Below are 17323 nucleotides of genomic sequence, written 5' to 3' on the forward strand. Positions count from 1 at the left end.
CCAGCAAGATGGGGCCTGAAGCGTCTGCTGTCGGTGGGGCAGCCAGGGCCAGACCAGGAGGCAAACAGAACAGGCCTGGGCCCATCCCCAAGAGACCGGGGCAACTTTAGGTCTCTGTTTTGGGGTAACTTGCTACAGAGCTTAAAGTGGGTGCTGACACGTTGAGGCAGTGGCTTGTTTTCAAAGCTGGACGAAGAGAGAATATTTGGTTCTCATCCTCACTTAACACCTCATCATGTGGTCAGTTCGCAGGATTCCCTCGACGTCCCATGGACTTTAGGACACCCCCCAGGCTGAGACCTTGAGACCCTTATTGACCTCTTCCTCCAGCGCCCTGCCCTGTCGTGGTTTCTAGTCTGACCTCAGCCTACACCCATTTCCAGCTCCGTGGACTTCTGTTACCTGCCCATCCGGTCCACCTCCTGCACAGCGCATCTCAGCTCATTCCCCAGACCCGGGCCCCCTCCAGCTGCTCTGCTCAGGGGTGGCCCTGCTCCACTAGAAACTCAGACCTTTCCTGGATACCTCCACCCCTGCAGCTGCTCAGCACTGCCCAGGCCCCCACCTCCTGCCCTCTGCCTCCATCCACCTCAGCCAGTGTGACCGGGCTGCATGGGTCCTGCTCCCTGGTCTTGAGCCAGACCCTCCACACTTGCCTCCTGGCTCCAGCTCTTCCCAGGCCAGGCTCCTGTGAAACGCTCTTCCCCCTCCTCCAGGCAGCGCCTACCAGGACGGTGCTTGGCACCCAGGAGGCAGCAGGCACAGGTGCTGAGAGCACAGAAACTCCCTCCCATCCCCAGACGGCAGACATACCTGGGTGAGCAGCTGGTCGGGCGCCAGCTGGTTGATCCACCGCGTGTACCGCTCGGTGGAACTGGGGGGCTCCCTCGTCACTTGACAACCGATAATCTGTGAAACAATAACAAACAGGACTTAAAGCCATGCAGCCTTGGGGGCAGCCCCGTGTTTTGATAACTTTCTCCATTCAGCTTGTAAATAAACAAAAGCTGCAGCCCTAACAGCTCATCGCCCCCCGCCGGCTCCCTCTGTCTAGGCTGCCACAGCAGCCCCCACCGTGATGCCATCAGACAGGCACTCCGCCCCAGGAAGAATCCATGCTAGCTGCCATCTAAATCCTCTCCCGTACCCTGCCGGATTACTTCTCACCCCTCCTTCTGCTCTTGGTTCTGGAACCTGGCCCTGCCTCCTCCTGGCCATGGACACCATCCCCTCCCCACAGCTTCGCAGGCTGACTCCCAGCACCCAACACCTAGGGAAGCCCCCCTGCATGCTCTCCTCGGGTATCTGCTTGCAGTGCATTTAAACACCCTTAAGACTGCTCAGAGGTAAAGGGTCCAGCCCTCCCGTCAGTGAGGCAGCCTTGGAGGGAGGCTGGCCCCTCCCGCAGATATCAGGGGTCCTGATGCTCAGAGACCAGCAGCCCAAGGGCTCAGATGCAGAGAATGGGCTGGTTTCCGAGGGAGGAGCCCCTCGCAGCGCAGGAGGAGGCCTTTCTCCCCCTTTCTGGCCAGGGGAGGGCAGCTGGGGTGTCCGAGGATGGCAGAAAGCCTGCCCCTGGGTGAGGGTCCTATGAGGCTCTCACAGGCTGGCTGACCTTGGAAGATGACACTAACCTCTGATCCCAGGCTTTGTCTTCCCCACCTTCCCGACCATCAGGTAACAGTGAGGAAGGTCAAGGGTGGCTGGCTGACTTATGTCACTGCCTAAGTCTCCTTATTGAGAAATGCACAAAAGTCACCTCATGAGTTTCTTAAAACTTGCTCTAATATACACAACACTTACACATGGTGATTAATTTATATTAATTCAGTTATGCTACTGAAGAGTTTTCAGAAGGTTTTTGTCTGCTTTGCTTGAATTTTGTTGCTGTGGTTGTGTTGTGTGATGCTGTTATACATACACACATCTCCATTCATTTTCACATTCTTTTCCCATACAGGTTATTATAGAATACTGAGTAGAGTTCCCTGTGCTATACAGTAGGTCCTTGTTTGTTGTGGTTTTTTAATCTGTTCTTGACAGAGAGAGAGAAATGGTAGATTTGCATGCAGCAGTAAGAAATAACACACACAGATCCCATGTGTATTATTACTTGGTTTCCTCTAATGGTAACATCTTGAAAAACCATCACTTGGCTTCCACTGGGCTCAGGGACACTGGGCGTTTCCACGGCCACAGGGGCCTCTCCTGGTGCCTTTATGGCTGCTTCCCGCCCCCCCAACCACCCACACCCACCCCACCCGCCCTGCCCCGTGCCCACACTGCTAGCTCGAGGCCACAAACCTGCTGCTTCAATGCCGTAATTCTTTCAAGAACGCTGCAAAAATGCAATCACATTGTGTGTAGCCTTTAGCAATTGGGTGATTCCCTGGAGATTTGTTCCCTTTTTTTTTTTTTTTTGGCTGAAAAATACTCCACAGCTTAACCCTCTACAGGACACCTGGGCTATTTCCAGTTTGAAGCTGTTACTATTATTCTGCTACACTCATGTAGGGGCTTTTGTGTGAACAGAAGTCTTCGTTTCTCTGGGATGAACGCCCAGGAGTGTGACTGCGGGGCGTACAGTAGTTTCATTCCCTGAGCACCACTTCCATCCCCACAACAGCACGTGTGACCAGTTTCCCCGCGTCCTCGCCATGTGTCTTGGTCTAGCTTTTCCAACAGGTGTATGCGGTGACTCGCACTTTTAACACACATCCCCAGTGGCTCGTGAGGCTGAACCTCCTTTCGGGGGCTTATTTCTCATCTGCCTGACCCTCCAGAGAAGTGTCTTTCATCCATTTCCTGATTAGGATAAAACACACTTGGCCATAGGTGTGTATTTTTTTTACATATTACTGAATTCTTTGAACCTTTTATGTATTTCTCCTAAAAGCACATACTAAACACAGTTACAAATCAGAACAGCTCTTGAATGAGCAGCTTGCCCAGTGCGAGGCTGCAGGACTGAAGTGACCAAGGCATATATTTTTAACTGTCTATTCCATCTGTTTTCTGGTATCGTTGACACTGGCTTGCATTTGATGGCTGAACAGAAAAGGTTTTGAAGAAAAAAGGAAACATGTGGATCAAAGCTGTGAGATAGAAACCCTCTGTTTCAAAAGTATTCCCAAACATGAAGATGAAGAGGCTTAACTTCTGTATAAACAGCCAGGCCCCGGCCCCACACTGCTGTGTCATGAACAGCTGCTGGCGGTGGAGGGTCAGCCTAGCACAGCCCAGCCCACGCTGAGAGACACACTTCTAGCCGGACCGAGGGCAGGAGAACATGGCCTTTCTGGGACATGAGCTGACTCACGCTATTTCCACAGTGAACACCTGAGCCCCCTTCCCAAACCACGCCTCCCACTCTGCCTCTGAGGAAGGCTGAACCACACTGGGTGGGGTCTCACAGGGAGCAGGGCTGGGAGGACATGAAATGAAGCTGGAGCTTCAGAGGCTGGCTGTTCTTGGAGGCTTCAATCAATGCGAGTGTTGGTCTACAAAGAATGAAAGGATATTTTGTTTGCCTTGTGAAAGTGAAAAGTGAAAGTCGGACATTCAGTCGTGTCCCACTCTTTGTGACCCCCATGGACTGTAGCCCGCCAGGCTCCTCTGTCCATGGGGTTTCCCAGGCAAGAATACTGGAATGGGGTTGCCACTTCCTTCTCCAGGGGATCTCCCTGACCCAGGGATTGAACCCAGGTCTCCTACATTGCAGGCAGATTCTTTACCATCTGAGCTACCAGGGAAGTCCTTTGTTTGCGTTAACACTTTTTAAAAGAATGCTGGCCTGGGCCACAGGGCAGACAAAGGCAACCCATAAACAGAGGCGCCTGCGGCAGGGCGCCGAGCTCCTCTCCTGAGCTGCCTGCCCTGCCTTCATGCCAGGCCGCTGTGGACACCACGCCAGCACAGGGTCCGTACACAGTCAGTGCTCAGTAGGCACAGGCTGAACGAACACAAAGAGTGGGAGACTGAGAAAACGCTTCAAGAAATAATGGTCAAAAATTTTTCCAAATTTGATGTAGGCTATAAAACCACAGATCCCAGAAATTCAACAAAGCCTCATTAGAGTCAACCTTTAAAAAAAAAAAAAAAAACAGGTTTGTACATCATAATCAAAGTGCTAAAAACTAATATTAAAGAAAAAATCTTAAAAGCAGTCAAGAGAAAAACACCCATTACACAGAGAGGCATAAGGAAGGCAGCAGACTTCTTGGCAGAAGCTGTGGAAACCAGACAAGGGGGAGGGATCTTTTTAAAAAAATATTTTATTTGTGTTTATTTGGCTAAGCCTCGTCTTAGATGTGGCATGCATAATCTTCAATCTTCATTGCGTCATGCAGGATCTGTTTTTAAGTTGCAACATGCGAACTCTTAGCTGTGGCATGCGGGATCTAGTTCCCTGACCAGGGCTCAAAACCAGGCCCCCTGCATTGGGAGCACAGAGTCTTAGACACTGGACCACCAGGGAAGGGCCAGGGAGAGGCATCTTTAAAGAAAGAAAGGACTTCAACCTAGAATTCATTAGCCAGCTGCTATAGCTTTCAAAAATTAAAGCAAAAGAGACTTTTTCAGAAAAACAAAAGCCAAAATAATTCATCACAAGAAGAGTTAAATTACCAAAAGAGACGAAGGAAGCTCTTTGGGGAAAAGAAGACGATCTGACTGATAACAAGGAATGGTAAGTGGCAGTTATGGTAAACGTGTGTAAAAGCAGAAGACATTTTGCCATGTGTAACCTCTTTATAAGACAGTTGATTTTGGTAAAAAGAAAAACAAATAGCATGGGGTTTACAGCATAAACTGTGTGACGGGATGTGATTCTGTGATCTTATGCTCCACGTGAGATTCTGCCATCTATCTGCGGTAGAGTGTGAGGGGTAAGGTACACACTGCACATGGCCCGAAGCCGACCACTGAAAACAAGCGAAACAGAGAGGCGTAGCGGATAGAGCAACAGCACAGGTAAAGTGGGATCCCAGGGCAAACACGGAAAGGGGGAACCAGGAGGAGAGAGGCTCGAGGAAAAACACAAACCAGAAGATGAAGACCAATTACATGAAGTACAGAAGGAACATAGTAATAAAACGCAAAAGTCAGTAAAATAGAAGAAAAAGAAAAAGGGGGAAGGGACTGGCATGTGGCTGATTTAGGAAGGGGGCCATTGCAAGGTGGCTTGGCTTGTCTGTTGCTGGGATCAGTGCCCACATGCAAGCTCTTACTGAGGAACTGAATTTTTTAATTTATCTTTACAAATTAATTATTTTTATTTATTTGGCTGAGCTGGGTCTTAGTTGTGGCTCATGGGATCTTTAGCTGCGTGTGGGATCTAGCTCCCCAACCAGGGATCAAACCTGGGTTCCCTGCATTGGGAGCATTGAGTTTTCACCACTGGACCATCAAAAAATTTAGTTTCTGGGACCATCTGAGAAGTCCCAGAAACTGAATTTTTTAAATTTCACTAACCTCAGTTCTTCATGGAAATGAGAACTGATACTGCAAACCCACATAACAAACCAGACAACAAGCTTGAATAGGAAGTTGTAAAATGAGCCCAGGACCTGCACCTTGAATTCTGAGAGGAAGGCAGCCCCCCTCCCCACCCACTGTCCTCACGGTGTGGCTGGAGGGCCCCTCCCGCAAGGCCTCTCAGAACCGCGGCCTGAGGATGAAAAGTAAGGGCTGGGGGTGGGGGGAAGGATAGAGCATAAAATTTTATTAACTACATTTATGAAATTAGTTCCTAATTTATGTTCATCAATAGTTTAAAGATGACTAAAATATAAACAAAAATTAGATTTCATTAAGAACTAATTGCCTTATGGATCCAATCCTCAAAATACTTAAAGTGCGTACATTTAGGAATGGGGGCAGTGCTTTACTATTTTAAGTTAGATGAACTATTTTCCTTATTTCATACTCCCAAACGCTTACTGTCATCAAAAATCTTTTCTGAATCATGACTTACAGATCAACGTGTAACAACCTGGGCAGCAACCACCACCAGGGAACAGGGCCATTCAAACGCCCCCCTAGCTCCCGAGAGGCTCACCCGTGCTTACTCATCAAGAGCGGGATGTATCAGGTATGACGGGGTGTGGGGCGGCCACGCTCCACGAAACCTACACACACAGACATGTGCTGTCCACGTGCGGCAGTTACATCAACACGGGGCAAATGCGGAAGAACACCGCTCCATCACTGTGATTTTTAACCCGAGAAACTTCTCCGGATGGTAGGAGGTGAGGTGTCCTCATCGCCTCTGCCTCTCAAATCTCCCGGGCACTGGACCAGGTCCATCTTCAGCAGGGCTCTTGTAGCCTCCCCACAGCCCCCCAGTCACCCTCTCCCCCTCCCAACTCACCCCACCTCCCAAATACCAAGAGATGGGTGCCTGGCCTGCAACACGCCCCCTCCCCAGGCTCCATCAGGGCCAGCCATGGACACAGAGGCCCCCAAGCCCACCTGCAAACCCATCCCCAGGCGCTGCAGGCCAGAGGGCTCCCCAGCCAGTCTCTCGTGCTGTGAGGCAGAGCTGGACCATGGGGTCTGGCCACCAGACTCCGTCCTGTGTGACTAAGTGAAGCCCCCATCTGCACCCACTTCTTCCAGCCTCTGCTGGGTACACAGATGGTGCCCACTGTGTGCGAGGTGCAGTGAGGACCGAGCCAGAGTGAGGCGGCGCCTACTGGGCTTTAGGTGCTGACAGCAGACCCACCCGCCTCCCAGCCTCGTGCAGCGTGAGCTCCTTCCCAGCCCCTTCAAACAGCTGTGCCCTCTCTGCTGCGCCGGCACCGCTCCCGGGCACACACTCAGCCTGACCAAGTCAGTGCCTCTCTGTGGACAGAGGTCACAGTGGCCACACCCACAGGGCAGGAAGAGGCTGCACTGCGCAGAGGGGAGATGACTGCCCTGGTGTCACCTGAAGATGGAGACTGGCCCACAGTGCCTGCCTCCCGCCTCATGTTCCCACCAGGCCGGGTGGGCAAAGGCCAGGTCACCGAGGACTCCTCCCGAGCCCCCTGGAGACTCACATACGGGATGTAGGGAAGTCCTGCCATCGCCCTGTCCAAGAGCACAGGGAAGGACCTGCCCACGAGTGCTGGAAAAGCTCTGGGCCGCCCTGAACCTCTGCAGGGTGCTCCCTGCCTCCTCCGCACCTTCACCCTCAGTGCCTCCATGTTCCTGAGAATGCAGAGCTCCCACCTCCGCCCATCACAGGCGACCCTCAGGGAGGGGCCCGGAGCAAACACAGCGGCTTCCCTGACCCCACCCAACTCCTGTCCCAGAGCGGACCCCCGCTCCACAATGCTCAGTAGGTGGGTGGGGAAACGCCTGTTATACCATCTCGGAAGTTTTGCAGAGAATATGCAGCTGCACAATTTATGGGAGCTGCCACCCTCATAATCAAATGGCTTTCTTGTAAATGGGCTTAAAGAAGTAATGACCAAGGACAAACATATACTTAGCATTCATTTCATTCTTTCCAAACAAACTATATGATATAATCAACAAAACCACCAACTGGCAACTGCAAATCAAGATTTTTGTAGGTCATGACTTTCATAAAACCCAGCTCTGCAGTAACAACCCTTCTCAAGCTGGTTTTGTCTGGTGCAGCAGGGCTGCTCTGAATCCCTGGTCTCACTGCAGACCTGTGATGCGGGAGGAAGCACAGCTGCACCACTGCTGGGAGAAAAGCTTCTCCTTTGTTGGAAGAGTATCCAGTGCACTTAACACAAGCTTATCGAGAAAAGCCTAACCTCGAACCTTGAACAAGACAATGTGTTTAAATTAAGATTAAGATAAACTGGAAGATTAAGATAAGCTTTACTGTATTGCACACAGTAAAGACTCCGCCTGCAATGTGGGAGACCTGGGTTTGATCCCTGGGTTGGGAAGATCCCCTGGAGAAGGGAAAGGTATTCTAGCCTGGAGAATGCCATGGACTGTATAGTCCATGGGGTCGCAAAGAGTTGGACACAACTGAGTGACTTTCACCTTCACAAGATAAACTGACACGGCCTCTATTTTCCCCAAATTCCTTATATATGCCTAGATTTCAAGGTCTTTGAACTTACATGTCGTTGTTCGGTTGCTCGTTTGTGTTCAACTCTTTGGGACCCCATGGCCTGCAGCATGCTAGGATTCCCGGTCCTTCACCATCTCCTGGACCTTGCTCAAATTCATGTCCATTGAGTCAGTGATGTCATCCAACCATCTCATCCTCTGTTGCCCCCTTCTCCTCCTGCCTTTAATCCTTCCCAGCATCAGGGTCTTTTCCAATGAGTCAGCTGGTGGCCAAAGTATTGGAGCTTCAGCTTCAGCATCAGTCCTTCCAATGAATATTCAGTGTTGATTTCTTTTACGATGAACTGGTTTGATCTCCTTGCAGTCCAAGGGACTCGCAGGAGTCTTTTCCAAGACCACAATTTGAAAGCATCAATTCTTTGATGCTTAGCCTTCTTTATGGTCCAACTCTCACATCAATACATGACTACTGGAAAGACCATAGCTTTGACTATGCAGACCTTTGTTGGTAGTGATGTCTCTGCTTTTTAATATGCTGTCTAGGTTTGTCATAGCTTTTCTTCCAAGGAATAAGCATCTTTTAACTTCATGGTTGCAGTCACTGTAGTGATTTTGGAGCCTGGGAAAATTTAAAATCTGTCACTGTTTCTAACTTCTCTATCTATTTGCCATAAATTGATGGGACCAGATGCCATGATCTTAGTTTTTTGAATGTTGAGTTTTAAGCCAGCTTTTTCACTTTCTTCTTTCACCCTCATCAAAAGGCTTTTTAGTTCCTCTTTGCTTTCTGTCATTAGAATGGTATCACTGCATATCTGAGGTTGTTGATATTTTTCCTGGCAATCTTGATTCTGGCTTGTGATTCATTCAGCCCGGCATTTCACATGATGTACTCTGCATATAAGTTAAATAAGCAGGGTGACAGTATACAGCCTTAATGTACTCCTTTCCCAATTTTGAACCAGTCCATTGTTCCATGTCTGGTTCTAACTGTTGCTTCTTGACCTGTATATAGGTTTCTCAGGAGGCAGGTAAAGTGGTCTGGTATTCTCATCTCTAAGAATTTCCCACAGTTTGTTGTGATCCACAAAGTCAAAGGCTTTAGTGTAGTCAATGATGCAAAAGTAGATGTTTTCTGGAATTTCCTTGCTTTTTCTATTATCCAACGGATGTGGGCAATTTGATCTTTGGTTCCTCTGTCTTTTCTAAACCCAGCTTTTACCTCTGGAAGTTCTCAGTTCACGTACTGTTGAAGACTAGCGTGAGGGATTTTGAGCCTTACCTTGCTAGCATGTGAAATGAGCGCAAATATACAGTAGCTTGAACTTCTTTGGCATTCCCTTTCTTTGGGATTGGAATGAAAACTGATCTTTTCCAGTGAGAACCGCCAAAAGTAACTTCACATGTGAGCCAATCACAAAAAAGTGGGGGGAATAATATATCTAAAAGTATCTCACTCTCTACAATGTCAACACTGGTTACAAAATTCTTCACACAAAATTCTTTCAATGCAAAATATGTTCTCAGTGTTTGGAAACTGTGTGTCATTTCCAGTTATGTGAAAATCACCTCTAATGTTTCCAGACCTGGACCAGTTCTCACCCGCCAGCTGAGGGAGAGGCCCCACCCATGAGGACGGACCTGCGATGCCAAGGGCGATGTACTCAGGATGCAGGATGTAAGGCTAGGAGGTGACACCGATCATGTGAGGCAGCTGGACATAGGACACAGGTGACACCAGGCCCACCACGCCCACAGGAGTAAGGGTCCATGGGTCAGTGATAACCTGGGCTCGTGCGCACACAGGCCCTACCAGCGACCACTTCCGGGTTCCTGAAGGTGCAACCAGAGAGCGCAGGCTCAGTGCCTGGCCGAGCCCTCACACGGGTTCCCCGGAATGTGATTAGGGGCGCGTGTAAGAGAAGGGCCAGGTGAGTGGAAGTCGAACACCGTATCACATTCTGAGGAAAAGGCAGAGATTGGGCCATCCCGGAGGCTTGAAGGATGGGGGTGCTGGTCCCACACACCCCTGCAGAAGCACTTGTCTCGCTCACACGCTGCATCAGCAAGTCAGCACTAGGGACCCTCTCTGCTGTCTTCACATCTTTCAGTGTTCTGCATGCTGGACATTCCCGCAATGGCCACCCTGTTGAGGACATCTGTGGCACCTGGTGAGCAAGACTTTCGGGTCCAGAGGTCTGGGCACCACGTCTCCCTTTCTGAGGTGAGGGTCCACGCAGAGAGAGGCACAGGACTGGGCAGGTCTCCCTGGTCCTCTTGGGGTCCTGTTTACCCCGACCCTCGTTGAGAGTGGGGTCTGGAGAAGCACAGGCCTGCTGTCTGGCCCTCAGGCTGCAGAGCCCTGCAGGAAGTTGGTGGTGGTCAACAACATGGAGACCGGCAGCCCCAACGGGCCTGTCACAGCACAAACCCCAGAACCCTGTGACACAGAGCTGTGGGCCATTCAACGTGATGTGGCCGGGGCACATGGTCACACTGCCCACCAGCAGCTGGGCACTCTCAGACCACACTGAAGCATGAGGTTGAGTGGCTCTATAGCTATGCAGACGAGGGTGGAGGTCCCAGGTCACCCACCTGTGGCTCCAACCTCTCCCTCAGCTGTACCCACAGCATCATGGGGGTCCCCTAGGACCCACGGATAGAGCAGGTCTGCAGGCAAGCTAGTATCATACGCTGGCACAACCCAAAAAGGGACTGATACTGCAGCCTGGTCCCATTCGGACAGTTCCAAGGCCCCGGAAGCCTGGAATGTCCACCTGTGGGAAGCGGGGAGGTGGCTAGGGCAAGGACACATACAAACCCACAGGCCCTGGTCAGCATGCAGGGGAGTTTTCTGGGAAGAGCAGACCTCTGAGACACTGCAGATGGACCTGGGAGCACTGGGAGCAGCTTCTGGTAGGCAGTGCTGGCTGCTGGGCCAGAGTAGAGGACGTGGGTTCCTTTCTAAAGGCTGCTCTAGCTACCGCCACCCCTGACCTCCTGGTCACAGAACAGACTCTGGGCCACGAGGAACCGGCCCAAGGATTCTAGCAGCCCTGGTGAGTTGGCGACACCAGCCCCCAGGCCACGCACTGGTTCCCTTGATGCTACCTTGGCCGAAGGGCCATTTGTCAATAAAGGAGCAGCTGGGCACTTTTGAGCCTCCCTCAAGTCCAGCCTTCTGGAAACGTTCAGCCTGAGAAGCAGTGGCGTGGACTCTCAAGACATAGCTGACAGCTGTTTTTATCTTCTTACAGGCATATTTCAAGGACATGTTTATATTAAAAATGTTTAAATGTAAGCAATATAAGTGCAATCACAATTTAGGGAATAAGAATCCTCAACATCAGACTTAAGGTTGTGAAAATCACTTATTCCATGAAAAGACAACAAAAGCTCTCAGGAGGAGCGTGCAGGTGTGTTCACAGGACAGCCAAGTCCTAGAGTCCTAGTCATGTGTGTGGGGCTAGGCCGTCAGACACAGCACGAGGGGTACATCTCTTTGTTGTTGTTGCTGTTCAGTCACTCAGGGGTGTCTGACTCTTTGCGAAGCAATGGCCTGCAGCACGCCAGGCTTCCCTGTCCTTCACCATCTCCTGGACCTCACTCAAACTCATGTCCATTGAGTCGGTGATGCCATCCAACCATCTTGTCCCCTGTCATCCCCTTCTCCTCCTGCCTTCTAATCCTTCCCAGCATCAGGGTTTTTTCCAGTGAGTCACCTCTTCGCATCAGGTGGCCAAAGTATTGGAGCTTCAGCTTCAGGATCAGTCCTTCCAATGAATATTTAGGGTTGATTTCCTTTAGGATTGACTGGTTTGATCTCCTTGCAGTCCAAGGGACTCTCAAGAGTCTTCTCCAGCACTACAGTCCAAAAGCATCAATTCTTTGGTTCTCAGCCTTCTTTATGGCCCAACTCTCACATCTATATATGACTACTGGAAAAACCATAGCTTTGACTATACAGATCTTTGTTTCTTAGAAGGAGAAAATCAGCAGATTAAATTCAGAGCTTAAATTAGGGGCTATTGGAAGAGAAAGAATTCATCCTGGATGAAGAAAAATCCTTCAAACTCCTTGAGAAACCATCTGAAGGAAGTGTGTTTTTGAACCTTTGTCTTAACTCAGTACACATTTCATGGGGTGCACGCTCTGAGCCCTGAGCCCTGTCCCAGGAACCGGCTCTCTCCTTCATGAAGGCCAAGTGGCAACAGTCAGACCTCAAATATAGAACCTGCATAGAAATGCATAGTGTCAGGCCTCACAGACAACAGGGATCAGATCTCAGGGGCTCGTGCACTCACGACCTGGAGACACTTTGGTGTGTGGACACAGCACAGGGACAGAGGTGAGCAAAACCCAGGGCCGTTCCTCAGCAGCCAGGCACATGCACCCTAAGGCAGTCCTGGACCTTCTCCTTCCCACTTTCAAAACCAGGGATTCAAAGCTGTTTTTACTAAAACTTCAAGATAGACATCTGAGCAGTGCCCTGTGGTCAGACACCAGGTCTGGGCCACCCTGGACCCTGAGCTTCAAGGGGGCAAGTGACCCACGGGCCTGAGATGTCCTTCCAAGTTTAAGTGGGTGGGAGATGCTCCCATACACGGGGCTCCTGCGGGAGGACGTGAGCCTCCCTGCCCTGGAGGACGGGTCCTGGGGAGCCTCACTCATGGGGGCCAATGAGGAAGCCATTCTAAAGATGAGAGTGTAGTCTGAGGTTATGCAGATAATAAGATTTTTTTAACTGATACACCCTACAGCTCTCAATCTGTTTTCATGTCCAAGATACACAGCTTCTAAAAATGCTGATAAAACTAAACCAAACCAAAAAATAAATTTAAAAATCCTTTGGACCCATTTGAAAGTAACAAGTGCTACTCAAAACAAGAAGCACATTTTTCTTGAAAGGAAAACACCAGCGAGCGTGTGGCCACCCCGGGCACACTGGGCACACCCGCAAGTGTGCGGCCACACTGGGCATACCCGCTAGCGTGTGGCCACCAGGCACAACCGCGAGCGTGTGGCCACACCAGGCACACCCGTGAGCGTGTGGCCACACCGGGCACACCGGGCACAGCCGCGAGCATGTGGCCACCCCGGGCACACGTCTTTCTCCGAGGGCCAGTCTGGCTACAAACTGACTCTCTCAGTTCTAAGGAAGGCCCTTAATCTAAAAAACCTGTAATGGCATTTCTACCAAAAGTTGTAGAGACATGCACAAACATCCATACTCACACTTTTCGGATGTTGCAAAGCGGCTTCGTGTTGCAGCCTCACTCTCTGAGGCATCATCACGTCATCCTGCAGGAGAGAACACACTTGAAGCTCCAGGAAGCAACTCTGACAAACAAGCAAGCAGACAGACAGCCTGACGGCAAAGCAGCAAAAACCACTACAGTACTGTAAAGTAATTAGCCTCCAATTGAAATAAAGAAAAAAGAAAAAAAAAGAGTTGTGCACGTGGGGAAGGCAGTTTAAAAGGGGGGGATGTATGTATACCTATGGCCGATTCATGTTGATGTATGGCAGAAACCCACACAATACTGTAAAGCAATTATCCTTCAATTAAAAATAGATAAATTAAAAAAAAAAGAAAACTCCAGGAAGCAACTCTGACAAACAAGCAAGAAGACAGACAGCCTGACAGCAAAGCAGGCAGGAGACCAGAACGGGCAGTGCAGCCACTGCCCAGTGGCCCAGGACCCCATCAGTCACCCGGGAAACTCAGCTGCCCAGGAGGCAGTGGAGCATGAGTGAGAAGCTGGACAATTCCAGTAAGAACCACACAGCTGGGAGGAATGGGTCTGAGGAAGACAGTGGGGCGTGTCCAGCAAGATGGAGACTCTGATCCCCGAGAGCCAGTAACTTAATTTACCCCGTGGGCAGAAAAAGGCTTACACATACGCACCAAAGAGATGTAGAGAAATGTTCACCACAGTGTTGTTCAAAATGGGGAACAGCTTGATGTTCACAGAGACCAGCAAAGGTAAGCAAATTGTGTGCATCTCTACAGTCAGATACCATTGCGGTCTGAGAGTGAATGACAGCTACACGCACACAAGTGAATCTCACAGATACAGCTGAGGGAAAGAGGCAAGGCAGCAGGATATATGTAGTATTACTCCATTTATTTAACATTCAAAATCAAGCAAAATTAACCTGATTATTTAAGATACACACATACATATAATATGAACTACCATAAAGAAAGCAAGAAAATTAGAATCCCAAAGTCAGAATAGTGGTGATTTTGTAGGGAGGGGATCAGGGTATACCTCTTAAGTATTAGCAATGCAGTTACTTGCTGGGAGGTAAATACATGTGTATTTACTTACTAATTAATCTTTAAAGTGTACAGGTATGTTCTGTGTATTTTTCTATAGGTGTGTTTCATCTCACAATTTTAAAACTGCCTTAAATTGATAAAAATTCAAATATGGTACCAATATGCCTAATAGAAGACCTAAAAATAATGTCATTGGGAAGATATTTATCTTTAAACTGAGCAATGAGATAAACTAAAGACCTGCATTGTGTCTCTCATTTCTTCAACATGGCCACATGGGCTAACATGCTAATCAAATGAACTGCAGATGAAGTAAGCTGAGAGGAAGCTTGTGGCTAATGTGGGGAGGAGGGGGAAGGAGGTGATAAAAGAGGAGCAGGGAGGGGGGAGGAGGAGGGAGAGGACGGGGAGAAGAAGGAGATTGGCAGGGCAGGGGCCCCTCCAAGCGCAGCGGCGCCCTCAGCAGGCAGGAACAGAAACGCAGGGAGGAAGCAGTCAGAACAGGAGTGGAGGAGTTGTCTATTCCAGGCCCAAATCCTTCCCGGGCTCCCATCAGGACCATGCCTGTGGGCATGTGCGTGGTCAACCACAGCTGGGAATCTTAAAAAGGAAAACCAGGGGGGCTTCCCTGGCTGCTCAGACAGTAAAAAGGAAAACTGAAGTGGTGGTTGGGGTAGCGGGTAGGGGGTGGGGTGTGCGATGTGAGGAGAATAAAAAGAAGTTATGCTAGAGCTCAGCCTATTTCTCTCCCACAAAGGGTACAGCAAGGCAGCAGGGCAGAGACAAAAGAGGGAAATTTCCCTGAAAGGGAAGGTCTATTGATCAAATTCCTGAAAAGTGACCCCGTGTCTGGTGGCCTCATGCTGAATCCTAGAAATTCTGAGGGTTTCCTAAACCAGCCCCGACTCCTGGTTACAAGTGGGAAGGGGCACACAGGTCAGCACAGGACTAGGTGAGGAGTGTTTCAAAGTGAAAGTGGGGAGGGCTGAGGAAGCCACAGTCAGGGTCAGGGTCAGGGTCAGGGTCAGGGTCAGGGCTGGTCTCTGCCCACGGCATGACCTCCCCTGGGACCTTGTGCAGTAGCAGCACCATACACGCAAGCCCCACTTCCTCCAAACTCAGGTGAGAACCCCGGGAACACCACCACAAGCCTCTGGCCTCTAGTTCCCATACATCCTCAATGACACCAAGACATCCACGGCAATGGTATCGTGTGTGAACCAGCTCAGCTGTTGTATTTGGCTGGACCTCAAAAATATTTGCCGAGTAAATGAAGTGTCTGTTCAGGGCGGAATTGTATTTTCAGTTCACCTCACCATTTACACAACACTCTTTTATTGTGTGTGTGCTATTTATCACCATCTTCTACAGCTGGAGGCAGAGCAGCTAGCGTTATCCCCATTTTTTGCCAAGGAAACCAAGGTTTGGAATCTCTACAGAACCCATTCAAGATCTCATAGCAATTACATGTCAGGATTAAAATTTGAATGCAGGTCCAGTTTTACAGCTAAAGGATTTACACAAAAAGCAAAATTGCCCCCAAAGTCCTAGCTCTCAAGAACATTCTAATACAGTCTTCCATCACCTCTGCTGCTAGGTGTCTGAATAAAGTGAACATCTGCAAGTACAAGGAGAATACAGGAGACATTTAACACACCCCTGACCCCAAGCTGAGAAGGTCAAGGATGAACACAATGAGTAAACATTCAAGTCAAAAAGCGATAGCGTAGCAGGGTAACAGACCGCCTCAGCTGCACAGTGACTGCAGATTATAGATAAGCAACTTGCTCTCCCAAGACCATTTTGAAAGAGGAAAAACTTGCTGAAAGATGGGAGCATGAAAAGATCTTTATTATCCATGAAAAGTGATGTGATATTTTAATAACAAGCCCAGATGTGTTTCTGCTGTGATCCCACTGCCTTTCATTGATGTCCATCCCAGGGAGGGGCCCGCTCTGGTCGAGATCACTGTGCTCACAGATGGTACCCAATACCAGGAGCTGGTTTTAATAAAAGTCAGCCGGTATCTGCAATGCAAACAGGAGGGGGCCTACAGGAAGGGTATAAAAGGTCATCAAGTATGAACTACTAAAACCCAGAGTCTGCGTGTCCTGATCCCAAGGTGTATCTGGAGACAGATTTTCCCTACCACAGGAGGGAGGGTTCAAAACCTTCAGATTTATTTGCCGAAAGTGTGCAACATTCCACGATGATTACCAGGTAAGAAATGTTCTTGGCAGCCAAGGGGAAAGAATTTTAATGTATTATAAAAATAACACTAATTCAAGATGAAACACTGTTCCCTTTCTGACCATAAGAATGATGGGTAGAGAAAAACTAATCTGGTCAAAGAATTTGAGTTAAAAGAAACCTGCATCTTTGAGTTCAGTAGCTTCTGAATAGAGGGTTGTCTGAGGGAACAAGGCTGTGGACCCCCAGGGATGACCAACTCCCAGGATGGGTGAGGGGCAGGAGGAACCACTTGCAGATGAAGGAAATAACAGCCAAGAAGATCTGTGAAGATAGCAAGGTCGATGTTGTGGTTTCTGTAAAGTCTCCTTATGCTTGACTTTTGGACAAGATTTGAAGACACAGGTAGCAATTCCCTGGTCACACCTCAACCTCAGGACGCACACTTCACACAGAGGACCCTGAAGGACAGGGAAGAGAGCAGAGGAATCCCCACCTGCACGCCGAGAGCTGATTTCCAAAGCACAGCATCAGGGACTCACGCACGTGACCTACCTACATTTTCCCGAAGCCTGAGACACTGAGGGGAAGCGAGTCTGCTTGAGAGAAGCTGTCTTCTGTGATTTGCTACTTAGCCTGGGTAACTAAGTCATGGCAGGGCAGGACCCCCAGGCAGGTCAAAATGCCTCCACATCCACTTGCAGAAATGACAGGCTAATGGCACACAAACAATTCCCAAAGATAATGAAAGAGTCTTAAACAGAGAGTTACAAGGTAGTGGGGACTACTGGGCCCAAATCCCTGAGAATC

At 49.4% G+C, this 17323-nt stretch overlaps 1 protein-coding gene across 1 annotated transcript in view; it reads right to left on the reverse strand.

The window, feature by feature from the left end:
- B3GNTL1 (UDP-GlcNAc:betaGal beta-1,3-N-acetylglucosaminyltransferase like 1) overlaps nucleotides 1-17323 on the reverse strand; it is a 104816-nt gene that overhangs the window by 48312 nt on the left and 39181 nt on the right. The window contains exons 5-6 of the mRNA XM_055575478.1: nucleotides 13273-13338; nucleotides 814-909 (exon numbers count right to left, since the gene is read on the reverse strand). Coding sequence (XP_055431453.1) covers nucleotides 814-909; nucleotides 13273-13338 — 162 coding nt within the window. The remainder of the gene's footprint in view (nucleotides 1-813; nucleotides 910-13272; nucleotides 13339-17323) is intronic.

Source organism: Bubalus kerabau, chromosome 4, assembly GCF_029407905.1.
Source record: "Bubalus kerabau isolate K-KA32 ecotype Philippines breed swamp buffalo chromosome 4, PCC_UOA_SB_1v2, whole genome shotgun sequence".
Classification (NCBI taxonomy): Eukaryota; Metazoa; Chordata; class Mammalia; order Artiodactyla; family Bovidae; genus Bubalus; species Bubalus kerabau.